This window comes from Molothrus ater, chromosome 5 (genome assembly GCF_012460135.2).
Source record: "Molothrus ater isolate BHLD 08-10-18 breed brown headed cowbird chromosome 5, BPBGC_Mater_1.1, whole genome shotgun sequence".
In the NCBI taxonomy this organism is placed as follows: Eukaryota; Metazoa; Chordata; class Aves; order Passeriformes; family Icteridae; genus Molothrus; species Molothrus ater.
In genome coordinates this window covers 24068375-24089078 of record NC_050482.2, presented here as the reverse complement: position 1 = coordinate 24089078, position 20704 = coordinate 24068375, and the positions used below count along the sequence as shown (strand labels likewise).

The 20704-nt window shown below is 41.1% G+C and overlaps 1 protein-coding gene across 6 annotated transcripts in view; it reads right to left on the bottom strand.

The window, feature by feature from the left end:
- Positions 1–1210: 1210 nt before the first annotated feature.
- Positions 1211–20704, bottom strand: part of LOC118697731 (ankyrin repeat domain-containing protein 26-like) — a 47767-nt gene continuing 28273 nt past the window's right edge. For all 6 annotated transcript variants that reach the window (XM_036400577.2, XM_036400578.2, XM_036400579.2 and 3 more), the window contains 13 exons: positions 19100–20053; positions 17399–17551; positions 16296–16471; positions 16003–16096; positions 14826–14900; positions 13535–13669; positions 12511–12623; positions 11329–11470; positions 10464–10745; positions 9511–9746; positions 8512–8758; positions 3769–3814; positions 1211–2699 (listed from right to left, as the gene is read on the bottom strand). In XM_036400577.2, the coding sequence (XP_036256470.1) occupies positions 2578–2699; positions 3769–3814; positions 8512–8758; positions 9511–9746; positions 10464–10745; positions 11329–11470; positions 12511–12623; positions 13535–13669; positions 14826–14900; positions 16003–16096; positions 16296–16471; positions 17399–17551; positions 19100–20053 (2775 nt within the window). In that variant the 3' untranslated portion in view covers positions 1211–2577. The remainder of the gene's footprint in view (positions 2700–3768; positions 3815–8511; positions 8759–9510; positions 9747–10463; positions 10746–11328; positions 11471–12510; positions 12624–13534; positions 13670–14825; positions 14901–16002; positions 16097–16295; positions 16472–17398; positions 17552–19099; positions 20054–20704) is intronic.

The following is a 20704-nucleotide window of genomic DNA, read 5'->3' as shown; positions in this document are numbered from 1 at the left end:
GAGTTTGGTTCTAATTATGCTATTTCTGAGTTTCAATGGCAAAGTGCAGATGGCAGCAAAATGGGCCTTAGCTAAAAGGGAATTACCAGGCTACCCTACTGTTAATGCCACTCTTCAACACACAGGAATGCCTGAGCAATGCCCTCCCTTGTCTTGGGTCTTTAAGCAGCACAGCATTAGTTATGAAAGTACTGAAAGGACTGAAGTTCTCATGCTCTCTGCCATGGGCCACCTGAGCCTCAGTATTAATAAAGTGAGAAACTTCTAAGATGACAAAGCATCTACCACAGGACACGTGTGCCTGGCCTCTGACTGTTAAGATCTGACCAGTTATTAAAATTATTAGAGACAAGCCTCTGTCTGACTAAAGGTGCAAGTGAGACCATATGCCAAAGGCATTAGTTCAGATTTTCATTTATCAGTAAATGTGAGGTAGAGAGAGATAGGAAAAAGACGAGGAGAGGGAGAGAAGAGAGACTGAAAAACAGAATAAACATCAGAAGTATCACCACCCCACAGGTTCCAATGACAGCCTCTTGGTTCTCTTCCCTTGTTGGCAGTTCCAGTCCTGATGATGTGGTGGTTGCAGACTGTACCCATCAAGTGGGGAGGAAAGAGCCCACAAAACACCAGGTCCATGGGGTTTATATTAGCTGAGGCTAAGTGGAAAGGCCCCTGTAATTCCCCTGGATGATGCAGTACTGGATCATGGGACATTCCCTGAGTCATTGACATCTTCTAAGGTATTGCAGCAGTCTTACCCATTATAGCTCAATAAATCATGGCCCACCAGCTGAGATAAATACCTTCATCCTATAGTACTTCAGAGGGGAGTTCTCACAGCCGAGCCATTATGTAAGGGAAGATCTGGCATGGTAAGAAGGACTATCCCACTTTGCAGGATTTGCCTGTTATCAGCCTCTTCCGTTATCTGGAATCCCAGTTTGCAGCCTAGGTGTGCACACCCACCTGCACTGGGGAGGCCACTCTGTGCACCAGTGGCCAAGCACCCAGCTGATTGTTTGAGCCAGTCCAGTCTCCTGCAGCACCTGGGCAGTTACTGCAAATGGTCCAGTGTTTGAGTCACTCATCTGTAGCAGGCCAGTCTCTTACAGGGGACAGGCAAGGTGCATCTGTGAGCACAGGAGAGTTCTATGAGCAGGGAAGGGGTGGAAAGCAGTGTCAAGAAAAAGGAACAATAAAACGAAGCCATGTTCAAGACTGCAAAGTTTATTAAATATCAAGTTCAATTAAATACAGTGTAATAGCTTCACAAAAATGTATTAATATAAAAAGGAAGAGTGTTACAGCAGCATTTAATGCTTTTCTCACTATCTGTTAACTCAAGTCCTTAAAATAGTGGGTAAAATCCTAAAATTCTTTCAGTCTTGATTTATCTCAGTACAATTATTCTTACTTTTCCAGAACTGAGACTTTTGCAGATGGGAAATGACAACACACATCTTAATTAAAAACCAGTAACTCTCTGAAATAAGTAAAACTGCGTATATGGTTGCTATCAATTTTCCACCACATCTGTGCTACAGACACCATATCATTAGCTGCTAGCAGCAACAAAAAGATTGGGTATGCTATCACACAAGTTCTGGAGAGTACTGAGGAGTGTTGATAATATTAATGTTCCTTTTTTACCCCTCCCACTGAAAGTGTTTTCAGGTGTACCGTGTTTAAGCAAGAGCTGCAAAAGTCTGAAGCTGCAGCAATTTTTCATACAGAAATCAACACCAATACCATGAGAGGTACTGAGTTTGAATACCCCTCATGATATTCAAACGTATTGTGACAGTGACTCATCATGAGGCCAGGTTGCCTATGGAGGCTTTGGAGTCTCCATTTTTAAATTAAAAACCCAACACAGATCTGGGAAACTAGCTAAAGGTGATCCTCCTGGAGCAGGAGGGCTAGAAAAAATAGCCTCCAGAGGTCCCTTCCAACCTCACTCATTCTGTGATACAAAATAAAAATACCAAAAAGACCATAAAACAAGTCTTGGCACTACTACACACTCACAGTCATTTTAAACGTACGTTGCATAAAGTGACAACAATGTAAAGTGCCCTTTTCTCCAGCTTGAACACCACTATAAGTTAATTAGCAGAACTTAGTACTGCATCAGGATTGAAGCACTGGGCTCAAAGAACATCAAATGATGTCCTAAGCATTGAAATAACACTGGAGAACTTACAAACATATTGAGTGAAAGAAATAAACAGAACAAAGGGAATGCTTTTGTTAAAACATAGAACACAAATAATGCAACACAATGAAACTACTGTAAGAGGAAACATTTCTGACAGTTTTGTCAAGCTCAAGAATCCAGATCAGTCAATCTCCTGGTCAGAAAAAAACAGATGTGGTTCTTATTGTAAGTGCAAAAGAAACCAGCTATGCAGGAAAAAACCCAACAGATGGGTGCACTGTGCTTGACATCCATTTAATAGAGTTGATATTCAGTCTGCAATGAACAAGTTTTCACATCTGAACTGGGGAGAAAGGAAACCATAGATGTGCTTTCTATAAAAGCAAAGTGTTTAGAGCCTTTCCTCAGCACTTCATTCAAATCATGTAATTTTTGGTTAAAACATCACGGTACTCCTCTATTGCTCTGGAAAGGGGATCCTGGTCCACATGAAGGTTTTTGGAAGATCCAGCACTTTCAGTTTCAAGTTCAGCAGTGGCTGAGGGGAAAAGAGACAAAATTCCTTATGTTACTTCTACAGCAGACATGGAGAAATAAGGCCCTGTAAGTGTTGAGGGCCTGCATAACTCGAGAGTCTGCAAATCTGAACAAGACTTTAAAATTTCCAAGGACACCTAACAAGGGACAAGCTGGGCACAAAGGAAGAAACACATTTTGTGCACATGTGCTTATCAGTCAACAGCATTTCTAAAGCTACTGATGGACATTCCAGAGGCTACACACTGAACATCTTGTGGGACTCCACATGACTCCAGTGGCCCTTAACAGGGCATCTGAATGTAGCCCCTGCAGAGCTCTTCAACCTGAAGTCTTTGCTTTCCTTAAACGTTCAAAGCTGTGCTTGACTGCAACACTACAACTACACAGCTGCAGTCCCTGCAAAGCAAGGACTCTGGAGGACCAGCTATCATGAAGCAAGTGGATTTCCTCTTTGGATGCCTGGCCTCAAGTTACAGGGTGTGTTTTAGGCTCCATGTTGCAAGCATTGAACTCATGTTTGCCTAAACACTACTGAACCATCTCTTCCTAAAGAAATGTTGTCTTTTATCCCTGATCATGTTCTTCTTAATTATTCAAAACAAGACTGCAACACCTAAGCTACAAAGACAAGCCATAAATCATAGCAAAAAAAAAAATCAAGATCTAAGAGCAGAGAATATGTAGGGTATGGTTTAGTACTGAATGCAATCCATGTACAGGGAAGAAAGGGATGGCTGAAGTCTATAAAGATCTATAAAAATCTGGGGGCTTCTTTGATGTTTTTGCTGGAGATTAACTCTAGTGAATAGCACCTACATCCTAAGCTCAGTGTTTCTGAGTGGAGCAGTGGATGAATTTTCTTTTTGCTTGTTTTTTCCTGGGCAAGTGCATAACATTCTATGCAATGTTTTGGAAAGCAGGAATTTTTTGCATTCAAGTCTAAACTGGAGAGCTTGCAGAAAAAAAATCTCTGTGCTTAGCAGGGGAAGTTGAAAATAATGGCTTGAAAGCTGTTAGAAATAGACACCTTTTTCCTTAATAACCCTCTAAATGGAATGACACGTTACCTTCTTTCAGTTCCTTAGTGATTTTTTCATCCAGTTCCTGTCGTACCTAGAATTATACATCAAATGTACAGTTAAGACATAATATGACCCAAATGTAACTGCTAAAACTTCTAAAACATTCTTACACCCTATAGACAACATGATTAAACCTAAAAATATAATCCCAAATAGAGATGATGGCCTGTGATGGCCAAGAAGATGCTGAAGTCCCTGGACCACATGAGCTATGTGGAAAGGCTGAGAGAGCTGTGACTGTTTCTTTCATGGAATAGACAAAGCTGAGGTGACCCTGTCTCTGTGTATTAACTACCAGGGTGTGGAGTAACAGAGATGGAGCCAAACTCTTCTCAGTGGTACCAAAAGTCCAACTGCCTCCAAGCCTCAAGTTTTTTTTCAAGTGTGGAAATAAAGCAAACACATGGATTTCTCTGAAAAGGAAGGAAAAGGCCTTTGAATGAAAATACACCTTTGAGGACTGACAATGTCTCCACTGTCCTCCTGCCCCCTCTGGAAAAGTCATGATGTACCAAGGACTGAACAACAGGCCCTAATGAGACCTCAACAATAGGCCTGGAGGCAAAGTTGACTTTAGATGAACCTTCCAACCAAATGTTATCTATATTTATATCTGCTCATTAACAAAGTATTGTTATATGTGTACATTTACTGGCAGAACATGTATTTACCTTTCCGCTTCTAGAAACTAATCTGGCCTAACCCCCTAAGGGGGTATAGGATCTAAGACTTGATTCCTCCTTGAGCCCTGGCCAGGCTTTGGGAGAAAGCCAACAGGTGAATGAAATTACACACCATGTTAGCTTGTTTGTTTAACCGTTTAAAGGCTGGGCTATTTTCACAGCAAAGATGGGGGAGCCTGGTGGCCTGCAAGGTGGATGCACCACAGGAGTTCCCAGTTACCTTCGTTCTCCAGTCCTTCACTGTGACACCTTTCCCTGACAGCTGAGGTGTCTCAGACTCGGTTTATAGCAAAGTACTGCAGTAACTGGTGATGTATCCTTCTTTATCACTATAGGCATTCTTTTGTAGTAATCATTAGGAGCATTACTTAGCTTGTCCTTTATAATTATTTGCTAATGATTACATGCTTTGCTTAGCTTAGCATATCCTTCCAGAATTCACTGCAGTTTTACATTATAGTAAATTCCACTATTCCTCAAGTCGGTGTCTGTGTCCTGAGCAGGTACTCTCACTGCTTAGCTCTTCAGGCAGTAGCATACTGGGTCACTTGCAGCAGTCACTACCTCAGAATTCTGTTTCAGGAGGTGATGTTGACTTACTACTTACCTATGGGGCTTCTTGAGTACAGAGTAAGTTGGATCCTCCAAGACTCCATGAGATGATACTCAGGGTCTAGGAACTCAACTTCACAGCAGCACTGCTACTGCACACACAACTGCTATTGCTACCCAGAACTTCTTGACTGTCAGAACAGACAAGGGCAGTAAAGAGCCTTCTCCTCTAGTTTAACCAAGTTCCATCAGAAGAGGTGAAATCCATACATACGGTGCCATCTTACAGATGCTGAGCTACCACAGAAGCCATAACTTCACAAAGACATAAAGCACAGAACTACTGGGCAGGAAGTTACTCTTTTACTCAAGAGAAACCAGCAAGTTCAAAGTGTCTCCAGCTTTAGGCCAATGTGAATGCATCAGTAAGTTTCAATCAAACCTAGCAGCATAAATAGACAAAATATTTGCAATAGCACCCAAGGTTAAACAGTACAGGCTACAAACCTTGTCATAAATCTGGCTGCAAAGAAGAGAGAGAAGATTTTTGATTAAGGATCTGAAGAAAGAAAAACAGCCTGAAGTTCAAAGGTCTTCAGTAAGACACAAGAACAAGGCCTACATATACATGAGGCAAGGAAAAATCTCACAACAGAAAGACCACTAAAAATACAAGGAGGCATTTGGAAAATGAAGCCAGAAAAGGAACAAAAGTTGAGAGAGAGCGTGGGGAGCTGACATTCCCTTTCTCACATTTTGTAGGGAAACTGGTTTCATAAATTCACCAATTCACACTGGTTGCAGCTAGCAGAGTTCACTATTCTTTTCTAGACACCCACATTCATTTGCAGCAGCCTTTGGCACAGCTGTTAGGATGGAAGCTTGACAGTTTGTAAGTATAACAAGTGGCCTTGTGTCCCAAAATCTTCTTGCAATACTTGCAGCAAGTAGTCAGACATTCTCTGCCTTGGGCTATGCACTACATTTCCAAATTCTGGTACACAGACCACTAACAGTGGTCATCCTATTTATGACTCAGAGAGGGAAGACCAAGTTTTAAGACTTCCCTGAACACACTGAACATTGAGGTACTTGAGGCTACAGGTGGTGCCATGACAGTCTCAGTTGTTCCCTAATTGATGATTTCAGGAAGACTTATCACAATAGAATGTGCAGCTCAATTTAGTATCAAGGCAGATAAATTCACAGCAGGAAATCTGAGTCCCAGACACCACCCATTGAGATAAATCTGGCATGCTGAGATTTCCATCTTTCTCTTAAAAGAACCTGCTTGAAATGGTAAGAAATAGGTATGTTTTCTGTGGGTATAGCAGTTGCTTGTCTCACCCTTATTCCAGGGAGAAAAACTTCAGAATTTGATACAATATTAGAGCTCAAAGGGAATCCTAAGAAGACAAACTGTGTATAGTGAGAGTAAATTATCCTCAGCTCCTCTGGTGACAACAACCATAGGTTGTGATCAAGAGCAAAAAGAACTTCAGGGGACTAAGTCCTATCAACAAAACTGCACTAGGAAGGAAAAATGTTAGTATAAAAGAAAGCCCCCAAATTAAGAAGAAAATACTGGACATCAGTAATTGAAGACTGGGAAAATGTCATACATAATTGTTCAACAACTTCCTTGAGAGTATTCTCAAAGCTGTGAGACACACATGCTCTGGAAAGAAACTCTATGGGTGCTCTTGAAGTCAGGACACTGAGAGAGAACAGTATCACCATTCTCAGATCTAATGCACACTTGTCTTGGAATCAGCTCAAATATTTTTCACAAGTGGATTTGGAAGCATTTTTCAAAAAACATTGAAAAGGCCTATACAGCAGTTTGAACTATACATGTGTATTTATTAACAGCTGTATAAAACAATGAGCCACAAAATAGCCTGAAGAAATATTTAATTTCTGTAATTAAATTTCCCTACTTAGGGGAAGGCAGAAACCCATGAAGGTGCCTATCTTGATATTGACAAAACTTTTGAGAGAGTTCCAATGTGTTCTGGAAAATGAAAATGGAAAGCACTACCTGAACACTGTTGCTGTAATTGAGTTTGAAGAAGCACTGAGTACTTCCACTTTCTTTCCCTTCACTATCTGTTTTTCTCATTCTTCTCCAAAAAAAGCCACAACTGTTAAGCTTTTCCTTATAACCTAGGGCAGCTTTTTTTGCCTAGAAGAGGAATGATTTCCTCTTTTGCCTTTTTTTAATGTCTTGTTTCCATCTCTCTGTCCTTTCTTTCCCTCTTTTGTTCTGTGCTCCCTACCCCTCCTGGTCTCCTCTTTACTTCCCTTTCACAGTGAGTCCCTGTATTTTCCTTCCTTTCTAGTGCTTGTATGCAGAATAGCCCCTGCAGATGATACAGTATGAACGACTTCATGAGTTCTTCCAGTAATGTCTGCACACCTCTGCCCTCAAAAGAGTGTTCACAGCTACACAGACAAGTTCATCTCTGTAACTGCTACAGCTACACATTTCCAATGCTGCTTTGGTCCCATCTGTTGTCTTGGCTTGTTTTTGTAGAACAAGTACTTTGTGTAGACACATGGTTTAAATGGGTTCTTTCCAATGAGGGGGGGACCATCAAACTGAAATGGACTTAAAAGTGAAGAAATACTTGTCACATTTCCTTGACAGCAGAATACAACAGCTCAACAGAGAAACTCGGCCATGTAAAGTGAGTCTCTCACTGATTACAACTATTGGTGTGGGGTTTTCATGGCATAATGTTCAGCCTTCTGTGAGGGATGTGCTATCACAGGGACTGGTAATTACATGGCATACTTAGACCAGAGGCATTGCAGAGGTTGCAGCATTGCTGTAAAATAAGAAAGCTGTGAAGACTTGCCAAAGAGTAGGTAATTTTACCATTTAATGAAATAGCACATGGCAGAACTACAAGAACAAATGTCTCCTATGCATAGTATGTATTCTGCAATGAAGTGTGAGAGCAAAGTTATGCCATCCCATTCATATCATCTTATTTTTGAAGCATCCTTTTGTTGGTAGTAACATACTAATGCAAGTTCTGTGAAGAAACTGCTGGAGTGAAGATCAAGGAAGAAGAAAAAAGTGTCTCAGAGATGTCTGATTGGATTTGTCACTCAACGTGATGTTAGCCACTTTAAACAGGTTGGCCAAACCATACACTGGAATTTCATTATGAGCTTAGCTGGGAGCTCCCTATGCCACAGTACTCCTTGTCACAGTTTCTCTTGTAAAAGAATGTCAGGGCACAGTTCACTGCTTTGACTTAAATATTTTATGGCCTTTACCCTCTTGAAAATTTTTACAACCCTGATGGCCAGAAGTCTTCAGCCTTACAACATACAGCTGTGCACTGTTCTGAGGATTAGCAGTTGCTTTGGCCTATTAGACAATATGGCATGGAACAATAAATGGATTCTAACTTCAGGCTAAAAGGGAGAACCTTGCATATGGCTACTCTTCAGCACGAGTTGAGTATTTCAAAATGCTTACCTTGGCCACAAAGGCTGCAACCCTGTTTCTCGAGGATAATGTGTTCTCAGCTGGGGTGAGGAAGCTTCCTCCTAGACTGAGACTTCTGCTCAGTCCCAAATTGTTGCCAAGATGTCCCAGTGCAGTTGAATACAGAACTGGAGTTGCAGCCAGACCTCCGCTGACAATGCTGCTTGTGATTAACGATTTGCTTTTATGGCGCTCCCGGAGGAGCTTAGCATTGGCTTCCTCAAGTCTCTCATTAGCTCTGAAACATTTGCAAGCACACAAACAGTTACCTTCAGTAGCAACACTGTCCCAGAGTTACTCTCCAGGTCCTCAACTATTGTTTGACTTCTGAGATGAAGAGCCTCCAAAAGTAGTACATCATTTGACCTGAGCTTGTTTGGAGGGCCTGTTTCTAGGACGTCACACTCGGTGCAAGGAGCAGCGTCACCAACACTTAGGAGTGCTCAGCATGAGGGCTTCAAAGCCTTCTGTGAAAGCCATGTGTTTACAGAGCTTCTTCTGTAACATCACCTCTGTAACAACTCTGGGCTGATCCCCTTCCCAAAAAAGCTCAAAGCTCAGAACCACTGCTTAAACAGAAGCCAAAAAAGGTAATTCCTATATTTCCTTCACAGAACAGAAATCTGTTCTCTGATAGGCCTACTCTTATTCAAACAATAAAGGACATGAAATTCATTTTTTCTGTTGTACAGAGGATGAGATTATAGAGACTGGCAAACAAAGCTGCTAGTTAAAAAATCATCAACTTGAAAAGTCTCCTGTTAATGCCATGATCAGTTGTATTCCTGTTGAAACACTAAGGAGAAATGAAGGCCTGCTAAATGGGAAGGGTCTTAAGGTACTTCTTCCACAAACATGTCATCATAGGCTTTCACCTGCTCTTCTGCACCTCACCTGCTGGCCAGGTGCAGAAGAGAAATTAACAAGAAATATATATGCATGAGGAAAAAGGAGTCTCTTATTACCAGTCCAAAGAAAGCACAGACTTACCTTTCCAGTTTCTTTGCTAAGGATCGTCTAGTTTTCACTTCCTCCAGATACAGCTCCTTGTACTTTTCCACTTCTGCCTGTACACATTCTTTTGGAAAAGTATTTTCTTGTTGAGTATTTTTTATCTTGTCCAATTCACATTCGAGATCTCTAATTCTGTCTTTTAGCTGGTTTCTCAGAGAAGCATGATGACTTGCTCTGATGTGTTCTAGTCTGTCCTGGGAGGCTGCCTGTGCCTGAAAGAGACAGTGCACCTTCAACCACCACAAAGACCAAGAGAACTCTCCCCACCTCTCAATTGCATGTACCCAAGATCATGGGCCCAGCTTGGCTTAGAGAGGCAGCTGTGCCTCTTCATTACCATCAGCAGGAAAGGCAGAACCCTGGAGCTACCACCAGGGTAAATAATTCTTTTCACTCAGGATGAAGCCCAAATCAGCACCACTGTTCAAAGCTACTAATGAAAGGGCATTATCTCTGTAGGACAGGGCATGGAGAATAGGATTCCTCAAAGACCTCAGCAGGATACTTCACCTTCTCCCCATCTCCACATCTGCAACTTCAGTCACTTGTTTTCTGAGCACTCTCCCTTGTACAAGGACAAAACTGGACCTGTAGGTCTGGCTGTGACAGCTGGAAGGTGCAACACCTCTTTAAGCATGAACAGAAAGAAGGAGCAGACCAGTGGACAGAGACAGCCTGCAAAAAGGAGACACTGCAAAAAGGAAACCTACCTTGGGCAAGCTTTTGATTCAGGGACCTGCCTTCAGGGACATTACACACCATAAGAGCACTCCTGCCCAGCCATATGCCCTTCTCCCACTGCCCTTTGGCACCGACACAAGTACAGCACTAACACACAGAATCAGGCACTCAAAACAAAACACTAAAAAATGGTGACCACAACCAAAGTCTACAGAGTGCCTACAGACACATGTCAGAAAGTCACTCACTTGCAAAAATAGGTTGACTTCTTGTAGTTTTTGTCTTATTTCTTGGCTTGCTCGTTCATCAACCTCTCTTTTATACTGCTCTATTTGGCTGTGCTCTACCATGTTAGTCTCTAAGTGATGTTGGAGTTTTGCCACTTCTTCTTTCAGCTGGCATTTGCTCTTCTCCAGTTTTTCACAGTTCCTGTGCAGGGTAGATAGCTCTTCTCGCAAATCCCGATTTTGGGCTTCTAGCTGCATGCTTTTTTTAGACTCCATGTCCAGCTGCTGGGAAAGTTCAGCGACCTATATGTGGGGAAAAAAAAAAAGAAACTCAGAGGCAACTAAAGGCAGTGAATTCAGTTAAAATCACTGAAGGGATTGTCCATGGAGACTATTTATTATCTGCATACTCAGCCCTGACCCTCACCCATGGACATGACAACCTGGTGGGACAGCAAAACTGCCCATCCCTAAGGATCTGCACTCTTGGCTGACCCTGCCTGCTGTCACCAGACCTGTCCTGTTCTTCTTGGTGAGTGGCTGTGGGATGGCTCCTTGGCCAATGAGGTCATGGACCCTGCCAGCCTTGCTGCCACTCTTGGCTTGCCCTTCCTCTGCATGACAGTCTGCCCTTCTGGTGCCATTGCAGATGCTGCTTTGCACTTTAGGATTGCATCTTTACCCATATGGATGACTACATCAGTATTAGTTAATAGTCACCTGCTTCTCTAACAGTAGAAAAACCATTGAAAGAGACCAATCAAATCAAAAATACAGCCAAGGAAAGCAAATCATCAACATGACAAGAAAAACTGGCAAAGCTTCACACAGGGTTGAAAAGTAGTAACACCACAACCAAACAAACCTCAAATTAAGCAGAGCTCACCTTTGTTCTCAATCTATCAACTTCATTGACCATTTCAGAGTATCTACTCTTCATTTCTCCCTTCAAATTAAGCTGTGACTCCATTTCTCTCTCCTCATACACCTTTATTTTCTTCGTAGCTCTACTGAGAAGTCTCTTTAACCTAAATAGCAAATCAGTTCAGGAAACAATGAAACACAGGAATAAGCAACCTTTTCTATATGCTCTCCAGTAAGGCATGCAGAAATAGCTTTCTTCATCTTTAACATACTTGAAAGTACCAGGAATTGATGATAAAAAACCTGGTCTTCCTGTGCCACAAATCACCTGACACATCCAAATTTCAGCTGAAAAGATGAATTGAAGACTTTCTTCCCCACCCCTGGAGAACTGCAGGGCCACCTGGATTGGAAATTCCTCTTGCAGCCGTAAGTATAGGCTCATGCACAGAGGTACCTTGCAGGAATTAACACAAGACTTCAGTTTGCTTGCAGAGTATGTGTACCTATTATGTTTCATTGTGATTTCAGGATTTACCTCATAACCTCGGGTTCCTCCCATGACAATTCCCTGCCAGGTGTGTCAGTCACCTCTCTTTCCCCCCACCCTTGCCCCCTGCCGAGTACTGTCTGGAAATCCTGGCATTCCAGAAGGGCAGGGCGTGGAGTGATTGGCAGAATTCAAAAGATGCCATCTACCCCTGGGGGGACATTGGGCCATCCAGGTGTCCTTTGTCCCTTGAGACCTCCTATCATGTACCTGGTTGGTGGGATCCCTACCCCTTCCCTCCCCCTCTCCCCGGGGTTAAAAGAGCCAGCAACCACACGGTTTGGGAGTTCTGTTGGAGCTGTTGCTGGATTCAGAGGCCTGTGGGCCAGAACAAAGCTCTGGATCGAAACCCTCCATCAGAACCGACTCCTTTCCTTCACCATCGCCTTAAAGCTTCTCTGTCAGAGGTAAACCTGAGCTCCTGCATGCCTGGACTTGTCTCCAGGTGCCCAGCTGCAGCATCCACCCAGCCAAAGGTGTCTCTGGGGTGAAACCACCACAGTTGCCCATATTTGGTCAAGCAGCAAGGGCCAGAGAAGCTCAGGCATGTCCCATCCAGCTATATTGGTAATTATTCCAATATTCTTACATTACAGTTCAATAAAACTGCACTTCTATTCAGGGATATCTCTTCACCATATTGAAAAGCCATACCTCTTAAAGTCTTTCTGCAGTTCCAAGTTTCGTCTCATTTCTTGGTCCAGACGGAGTTCAACTGGGCGTTTTAACTCTATCAGTTTCTTCACTTTCTTTCTTTCACTCTCACACTTTCAAAACAGAAAAGACACACGACATACACAAAATGTAAAAACAACACCTATGTGCAATATGTGTCTCTAGCATTCTCCATGGAGAAGCTGCAGTCCATCTCTGTTAGCCAAGTTACACGTTAGGTTTCACAGCAAACTGGGCCAATATCGAAGAACAAAAATAGAAGCCTCCACTGAAACAAAGGGGGAGAAGATGCTGGACTACTTATAAGAGTTCTCAACTCATAGTAAGGATTATTTAAGTATTCTTATCATGGGAGAATACAAACTAATCTAAAGCTTTTACAGGATCTTTATTGATAAGCAGGCAGAGGAATTTATCTTTGGGAATTTTTTCAATAAACTGTTCCCTTCCACCCCTTCTTTGTGGCTACTTATGTGCTAGCTGCTTTTTACTTCCTTTATTCCTCTACAGGCAAAGAGGGAAAGACTGCCCCATTGCAACTGTCAGTCATTTCTGGTTTCCCAAGCACTAGTTCATCTCCCCAGAATTCCTTCACTATGTTTTTCTGCAAGGATTTTAAGTGTCCACTACCCTGAAAACACGCTGCTGCTACTCCCTGCACTGCACTGGAAAAATGAAATACTTCAATCCTGCCCGGAAAACAAGGGGTCAGAAGATAGCCAGAAGGAATCCAAGAAAGACCTGGGGAACTGAAGCCCTGCTTGATGTGTTCAACTGAGGCAAACCATACTGGGAACTCTCTCAAAGAGAATCACTCCAAAACTTACACAAGATACCCAGATAACTTTCATTTGCTTCCTGGATGATCCACAAATCATGACATATCCAGAGCCTGAATGGCAGGGGTAATAAAAAAATGCTCTTTATCTAAGAACTTGACGAAAAGGTTAATGTGGTACTCTCAGGTACTGGCTTAGGTCTCTGGAGAATTTTCTGGATTTACCTGTTCAAAGAGGTCTGCCTTTTCCCTGTCAAGTTGAGCAACACGCTCTTCGAGGTTAGATCTTGACTTAAACTGCTCTTCCCACATGCTCTGCAAGTCCTTTGATGTCAGAGCCAGCACATTCTGCTTTTGCACCTGTAAAAGCAACAATAGCAGAAGAAGAAACTAAGGTGACTGTAAAGAATACACTGGAACAGAAAGCTGTAACTTAAATGGAAACTCTCTCCATCCCATGTCTATGGTTAATGTTAATATGGGATGTAGAACACAGCTTGTGAAACATTAAACAAGAAGAGAAACTGAAGATAGTAAAAAGAATGAATGCTATAGGGATAGTTAGATGAGGTGAACTTTGGGGAATAACAAACACACACACACACAAAATCACCCTGTAGCTTTCTTCCAAAGGTTCTCCAGGGTTCATTACATATTTTCTAATGCAGTCTTTTCTAGTGCTCAGCACAGAATATACCCTACCCTCATGGCTTCTGTGACAGCTGTATATCTCCTCACAGCAAGAAAACGTTTTGAAATTGACAATGGTATTGATGGTTTTAGCTAAAGGGACAAAGACTTGCCCAACAGATGCATTTGAGTTGAACACAACTTCCTGATTCAGTTCAAGTATAAAGACTGGAAGTTGACTAGAGGCTTTTAGTGGCATTTTTTAAGGAAAAAAAAAGACAATTACAAAAGCAAAAAAGGAAAAAACAAGAGATGCTTACTGGCTACAGAAAGTGACAAAACACTTAACACAAAGTCTCAGGTAAAAAAAAAAATCCTTCGGGTGTATGCCTTTCACAAGTCCTCACAGAGGAGGTAAAACACTGGGGTCTCACGACAAAAACTAACATGGCCTCAAGATAAGCTCTGACAAACTTACAAAGAAAATATGGATCTGTAAAGTCTGCTCTCCTCTCTCAGCTTTCAACCACAGATCCCCATGCTGTCCACAACACCCACTCTATCAGTCATCTGCTATGGCTTAACCCTGGTAGGCAGCTAAGCATTTCACAGCAACTGGCTCACTCCCTGCAGGTGGCATGGGGAAGAGAATTCATCAGATGAATCACACTGATGAACACAACTATCTTGCACACCACAACACATATAAAACACAGCAGTAGGAAAATGAGGAAATTTACAGTCATTTGCCTTGAGGGTGCCTTGCCCTAAAACCAGGATATTTAACAGCTGTGTGCTTACAGAACCCACATGATCTTTTCATCAATTACCTATACACAAAAAATTCAAAGACTAAAATAGTCATTCACAGAAGCCTGTCATGTACCTGCTTGTGGTGGTCCTCTGCAGCTGCCTGTGCTGTCTGCAAGCTCATTATCAAGTCTTCCAGGCGGTTATGAACCTAGAGAAGCATTACAAGAAGCAAGAAGGCACACTATCACTTTCTAGATTGAAGTTACACCTCACTGACAAAAGTATTACACACAACCTCTTAACCTACACTATTCCTACACTATTTACACCCACAACAATGATCAGAATGGCCTTAGTTTGATGCCACTGTAAAATTGTTAGCAATCATCACCTCTGGCATTTGACACAGAGAGTGAGAGAGAAAAGACCATGTGGGATATAAAGAATCTTCATTGAAAACAGGCAGGAGTAGCTTTTCTCATCCCCAGCACACTTGAAAATCATGCCCTATTAGTCAAAGTGGATTTGTCACTGCCCTCCCACTGGCAGTCACAGTATCAGTACATCACAAAGTTTGACTATCACATGTAATGATTTTCAAAATACCTTCAGCTATAATTGATAACTACAGTCGTAACAAGAACCCTAGTTCAGTGGCTACAATACAAAACGACAACAATAATAAAAAAAAATCTCTTAATTCAGGCCACAGATATTAGCACCTTATCAAAGCCAAAATTAACCACTGTGTAGAAGCTGTGGTAAATTCCAAGGCTCAAACTGAGTTTTGCAGATACCACAAGCAGTCCTCTTCACTGTTTCATGAGAACAGACACACAGCAAGTAGCCAAAGAAAAAGCAATTCTGCACAGCAAAAGCTCTGGGACATGTAATTTTTGTTTCAGTCTGATGATGTCAGCCAGATCTCTGGCATAAAGGGCTTGGCATCAATATACCCTGTGGAATTTCTACCAGTAAACTTGATGAATAACTTAAATGGAACACATTGCAATCCCCAAAGCAGCATCTGATGTTACGAAGGGTCTAAAGCAGACAATAGTTACACCAGTGTACTGCTGTCAAATCCTTACCTTTTTGAGTGATATTTTTGACTTGCTATAGCATGGGAAAATTTTCAAAGCTGGATGGCTGGAAAGTACAGCAGGCTACTTTCTGAGCAGCCTCTATTCAGAAAAAGCAGGCACTGAGCTCCCCTTGGCTCTCTGGGAAAACCTCACCATAAAGTTTCCCCACAGAAATAGGTAACTAGGCTCAGGAGACACCAAAAGAGAAATTTATGAGCAGCTTACTGAGGCAGAGGCTTGCAGGTCTCTCTGCAGGGCTTCAATCCTATTGCTTTGTTGCTGGACAGTGGCTTCCAATTTGGTGTTTTCAATTTCAAGGCTTAAAAAAAAATACAGGTCTTATTATAAAAATCTGCTAGAGCACCAATTCCAAAAGAACAGTGCAAAATAATAAAAAACAAGAACATTCTTCATAATTTTCATAAATTGCTGTGACACAACAAGGCTACCTATCTATGCTGTGGTTTCCAGCCAATCCCTGCAAGTGACAGATACCTCGCCCCACTGTGTTCTCTTACTGTTGCACGTGTTCTTCCAGTTGTTTTATAGTAGTGTTAGTTTCAGAAGATGCCAACAGCTGGTCCTGCAGTTTCTGGGCAGAAGCTGTTGCTTCTCTTTCCTTACCATCCAAGGCAGTCTTCAAGTCACGAACACAATGCTCAGACTGAAGATACTTTTCTTCCACCTCCCGCAACTGTAAAATCACATAAAGGGTCCACAGTCATCAGGTGAGCTTTTATACAGGGCAGTCAGCTGCTGCCCAAGGACTCACCTGCTGCAGATATCTGCTCATAACCACTGCCCAAAGAACTGTAATCATCTCAACTTTCAAAGCTTCTACTAGCAAATGAACACAAGCTGTGTTACTTCCTAGTCTTCTACAGCGGCCTCTCCCATCCCTCCACAGATTTCCTAGAGCACAGCTCTAAGCACTGACACTGCTGCCCCGACCCTTTTGGGGACTTAGGATGCTTTTTGTAGTCACTTATTTTCTCCTCTGTGAAAACATGAATTAAGAAGTTCATCTGTCTGTAGTGACTTCACAAGTCCCTCATAAGGATCAGATTTTAAATTATTTTCCTTTCAGAACTCCAAGGCCTCTCTATGCCCACACCTTGGAAAAGGTAGTCCCTAACTCAGAAAGAGCTTACACTTCCCTTGCAGGAAAACCACTTAAGATGGCAAATTATAGCAGGGCCAAAGGGGAAAAATGCGGAATAAGTACAACAGCATTCAAAATTTGACATGTTACCGGGTGACAGGGCAGGGTAGGGGAGTGGGGGCAAGGGGAAAGCAAGAGCATAAAAATGTTGAAACACAGCAGTCCAATATTTCTGAATATTGTAGAAATTCAGAAATCAGACAATCTGCTTGGCTAAACCAAAGGTAACAAGGCATAAATATAGACACAAATTTATTGGGAAAAGCACCTTTGCAAATAAAAAATTTTGTCCAAGTTAGGGCATAATGTCCGCATGTCAATGACTTGGACACCAAGTTTATAAAACAATGCTATTGATTCCCACATCATTAATTTTTTCCTTGGGTTTAAGGATGACATCCAATCCTACTTTTAACAGCCACCATAAGATTTATTCATATAATTACAGACATCGTGTACCTTGGTTTTAGCCTTTTCCAATTCCTTTTGCAAGCGCAGCTTGTCTTCCTCCAGATCACTACGGTAGCGCGCAGTAACTTCGAGTGAAGCTTCTGACATAGATTGCTTTTTAAGGGCATCAGCAAGCTCCTGCTGCAGCTGTCGGATCATGCCCTAATGAAACAATTAAATGAGCATGAACAAAGTTGTAAGAAAATGAAAAATGCCTTTACTTTGAATTATTTCCTTATACAGTTAGACTTGTCTTTGGATTGAACTCAAGTGAAATTGTCTGTCACCAGCAGGCATGTGCACAATCACCTCTCCATCTTTCTCAGCTGAGCACCCCAAATTGTCAGCAGCTGTTCATGAGGATTTTTGTTTCCTAATACATAAAAGATCCAGATATTGTTCTTCTCAAACCATGCATAAGCACACACTGCAATCACGGGAATTTTACTAAGAGAATACAAAGAAATCTGTTGTGATGCAAGAGCCATAATCTGACTGCAGATACTATTTTGTTGACCAAAGGCAGGACTTGACATCACATCATTCTTTGTTCTATTCCTACACTTTACAAATATAATTAAATGAATACCTATATCTACAAGTTCTTTTTACATATACTCTAAGAATATGTTGAATCACATCCTCTTACAGCCGTCTTAATAAGTATGGTTTATAATAACAACTGCCTTTATACTGACATATTAGGTTTGCTAAAACCTGGACAGGTCATACAGTTAGACAGATCTAGTATTGTCAGAGGGAACCTATTGTTTTGGTATGAAGAATACACAGCAATTCACAGCTTAAAATGACTGATAGTATTGCTGGAGTTCTCTCCCCACACACACCTTACAGTCACTGATAAATGAAGAATAAAGCAGTTATCTCACACATGCCTATATTTATCTCACTCAAAGATTCTGGACATGTTAGGAAGAAGGAAGTGTAATTTTAAATCACTTTTCAAATCACTAAAGGCAACAAACCATACACCAGTGTGTCTAAATACTGACTTTTATTAGCTCCTATTTTCTAGAAAGTAAGGGAGATTAAACAAAATGGGTAAAGCAATTTTTAAGTCATTACTCTACCTGAAATTGGCCAGAACACCATCATTACAGAATACCCTACTTACTCCTAGGAACATAGATATTGATGCAGTCTCTAGGCAGACCCCTTAAAGGCCCCAGAATATTCATAAATTAATACCTGGACACTAAAATACTCTTCAATTTTGATAGCAACTTAGGGAGAAGCAATGTTTTTCCTCTGTAGGAACTCAATATAAGTCCATCTCACACAATTCACTCATCTGCATTTTCATTTCTCAATTGTCATATATTAGATCATTCTTCCTTTTACATCACTTACCTCTGCCACCAATGCAATACTAAAAAAAAAAAAATCAAATACCTAAACCAATTCTATAGGGCAAAAAATGGATTAAGGAAAAGAGATGAAAGAAGTTCTAGAGAAGAATCACCTTTCTTGATTAAAGCAGACTTGGATACCTTTTTTCTGCTCTCTGCTCATATCTGAGCAGTAACACCCCATTTAGCAAACCCTCCCAGTTTCAAGAGAAACACAACAAACCAGAACAAATCATCATTATCTGGTCCCATGCATATGGCTTATATCTGATACACTTTAAAAACACAAAATAATTTCAAGAACTGGAAAACTTTAAATTGCTGTAACTCTGTATTTTACCTCTCTCTCTATTTTGTCACTCTCATATTTGAAGACTTGTTCTCTTAAATCAATACATTTGGCATTTAATTCCTTGTTTCTCTCTTCCACTAGGTAAACTTGCTTCTCAGTATCAGCTCTGAGTTTGTTGAAAATATCATTAAACCGATCTTGCACGTCATTAACTACTTTTTCTTTGATGATCCCCTTGTTCTGCAGATCTTCCAGCTGCTGACGGAGCAAAAGGTTTTCACTCTGGAGCTGGGCCAATCGCTCCTGCATGGATTCCTGCTTTATTACAAGTTTGTTTACTTGGTCTTTTTCAAGCTGTCGAGCATGATCATATTCCTTTGCCTGACACTGGCTTTGACTTAATTCTTTTTGTGTCATTTCTAAAAGCAATGTTTTCTCTCTGAGCATTTGTCTTAACTGGTGAAGCTCATTTTCTAGACTATTAGCTTTGCTTTCAGCTTTACTCAGCTGCTGGGACAAGCTCTTGTTGGCTTCTTGCACATCTGAGAGGTCATGATGGAGCTTGTTTTGCAGGCGAAGCCATTCATCACGGTCTCTCTGAAACATTCGCTCAACATCGCTTCTTGATGACTGCTGACGTTCAAGTTCTTGAACAGTAGTGTTCAAGCGGGAACGAAATGATTCAATTTCTGTCTCTAGCCTGTCTTTGCTTTCTTTTGTCTGCTCAAGTTTGGAAGTTAGCATTGCAGATTCTGTCTTTAGTAAGTTCAGCTGTCCGTTGTACTGAAAAACTGTTTGCGTTAAGGCTTCCTCATTCAGCTTAAGTTCTTTTTGGAGATCTTCATTTTTTTCTTTCAAGGTCTCATTTTCCTCTAAATATTTTCCTTTTTCCTCCTGGTGCCTAAGTCTTATTTGATCAAGTTCTAGTCTTAGCACGGCAGTCTCATCTTGCAGTAACTGATTTTTGTACAACAGATCCTTTTCTCTCTCAGTGTCGGATTCCTGAAAGACAGAGAACATGAATAAATATCCAGGTGGGAAATAAATCTACAAAACCAATTCAGCATTAAACTGCATTTTAATGTTTCTAACACTGCAACATGACTGCAAAGATGAGAATGAAATTTCACATAAGACATAAGCTACTCTATGAACCAGTGCATGTGTCCAAAGCAGGCATAGAATGAAGGCGTAACACATCCATAAATAAACAAGCCAAATACGTAATGCCTTTTTTTCTGTAAACCAGCAACTAAATAATAAAATTATTTGAAATATTTCAGGTATAAAGGTTACAAAATAACAGTGCTTTCTTATGTATGCATGCCTTTAAAATATTCCCTTTTAGATTAATTTAGCTGTGTTACTGATCTGGTAAAATCTCTGCTTACCAGGCTAAAATGGGTATTTTCCTTTTTAAATGTCTTCTTGACACTTTTTTTGGCCTTACTGAAAGTTTGCTATACAGCTGAACCATCCCTAGAAAGCAAGAGTCTTGTATAGTGCCTGTTTATTATACAAATTATTTTCCATGTAAACATATTCACCCTATATTTATTGGGCAGTACAGCCAAGAACAAATAATTCTTCCATGAATTTCACATTCTTAGTAAATTCATTAAACTTTTCAAGACTTTTTTTTTTTTTTAGTGT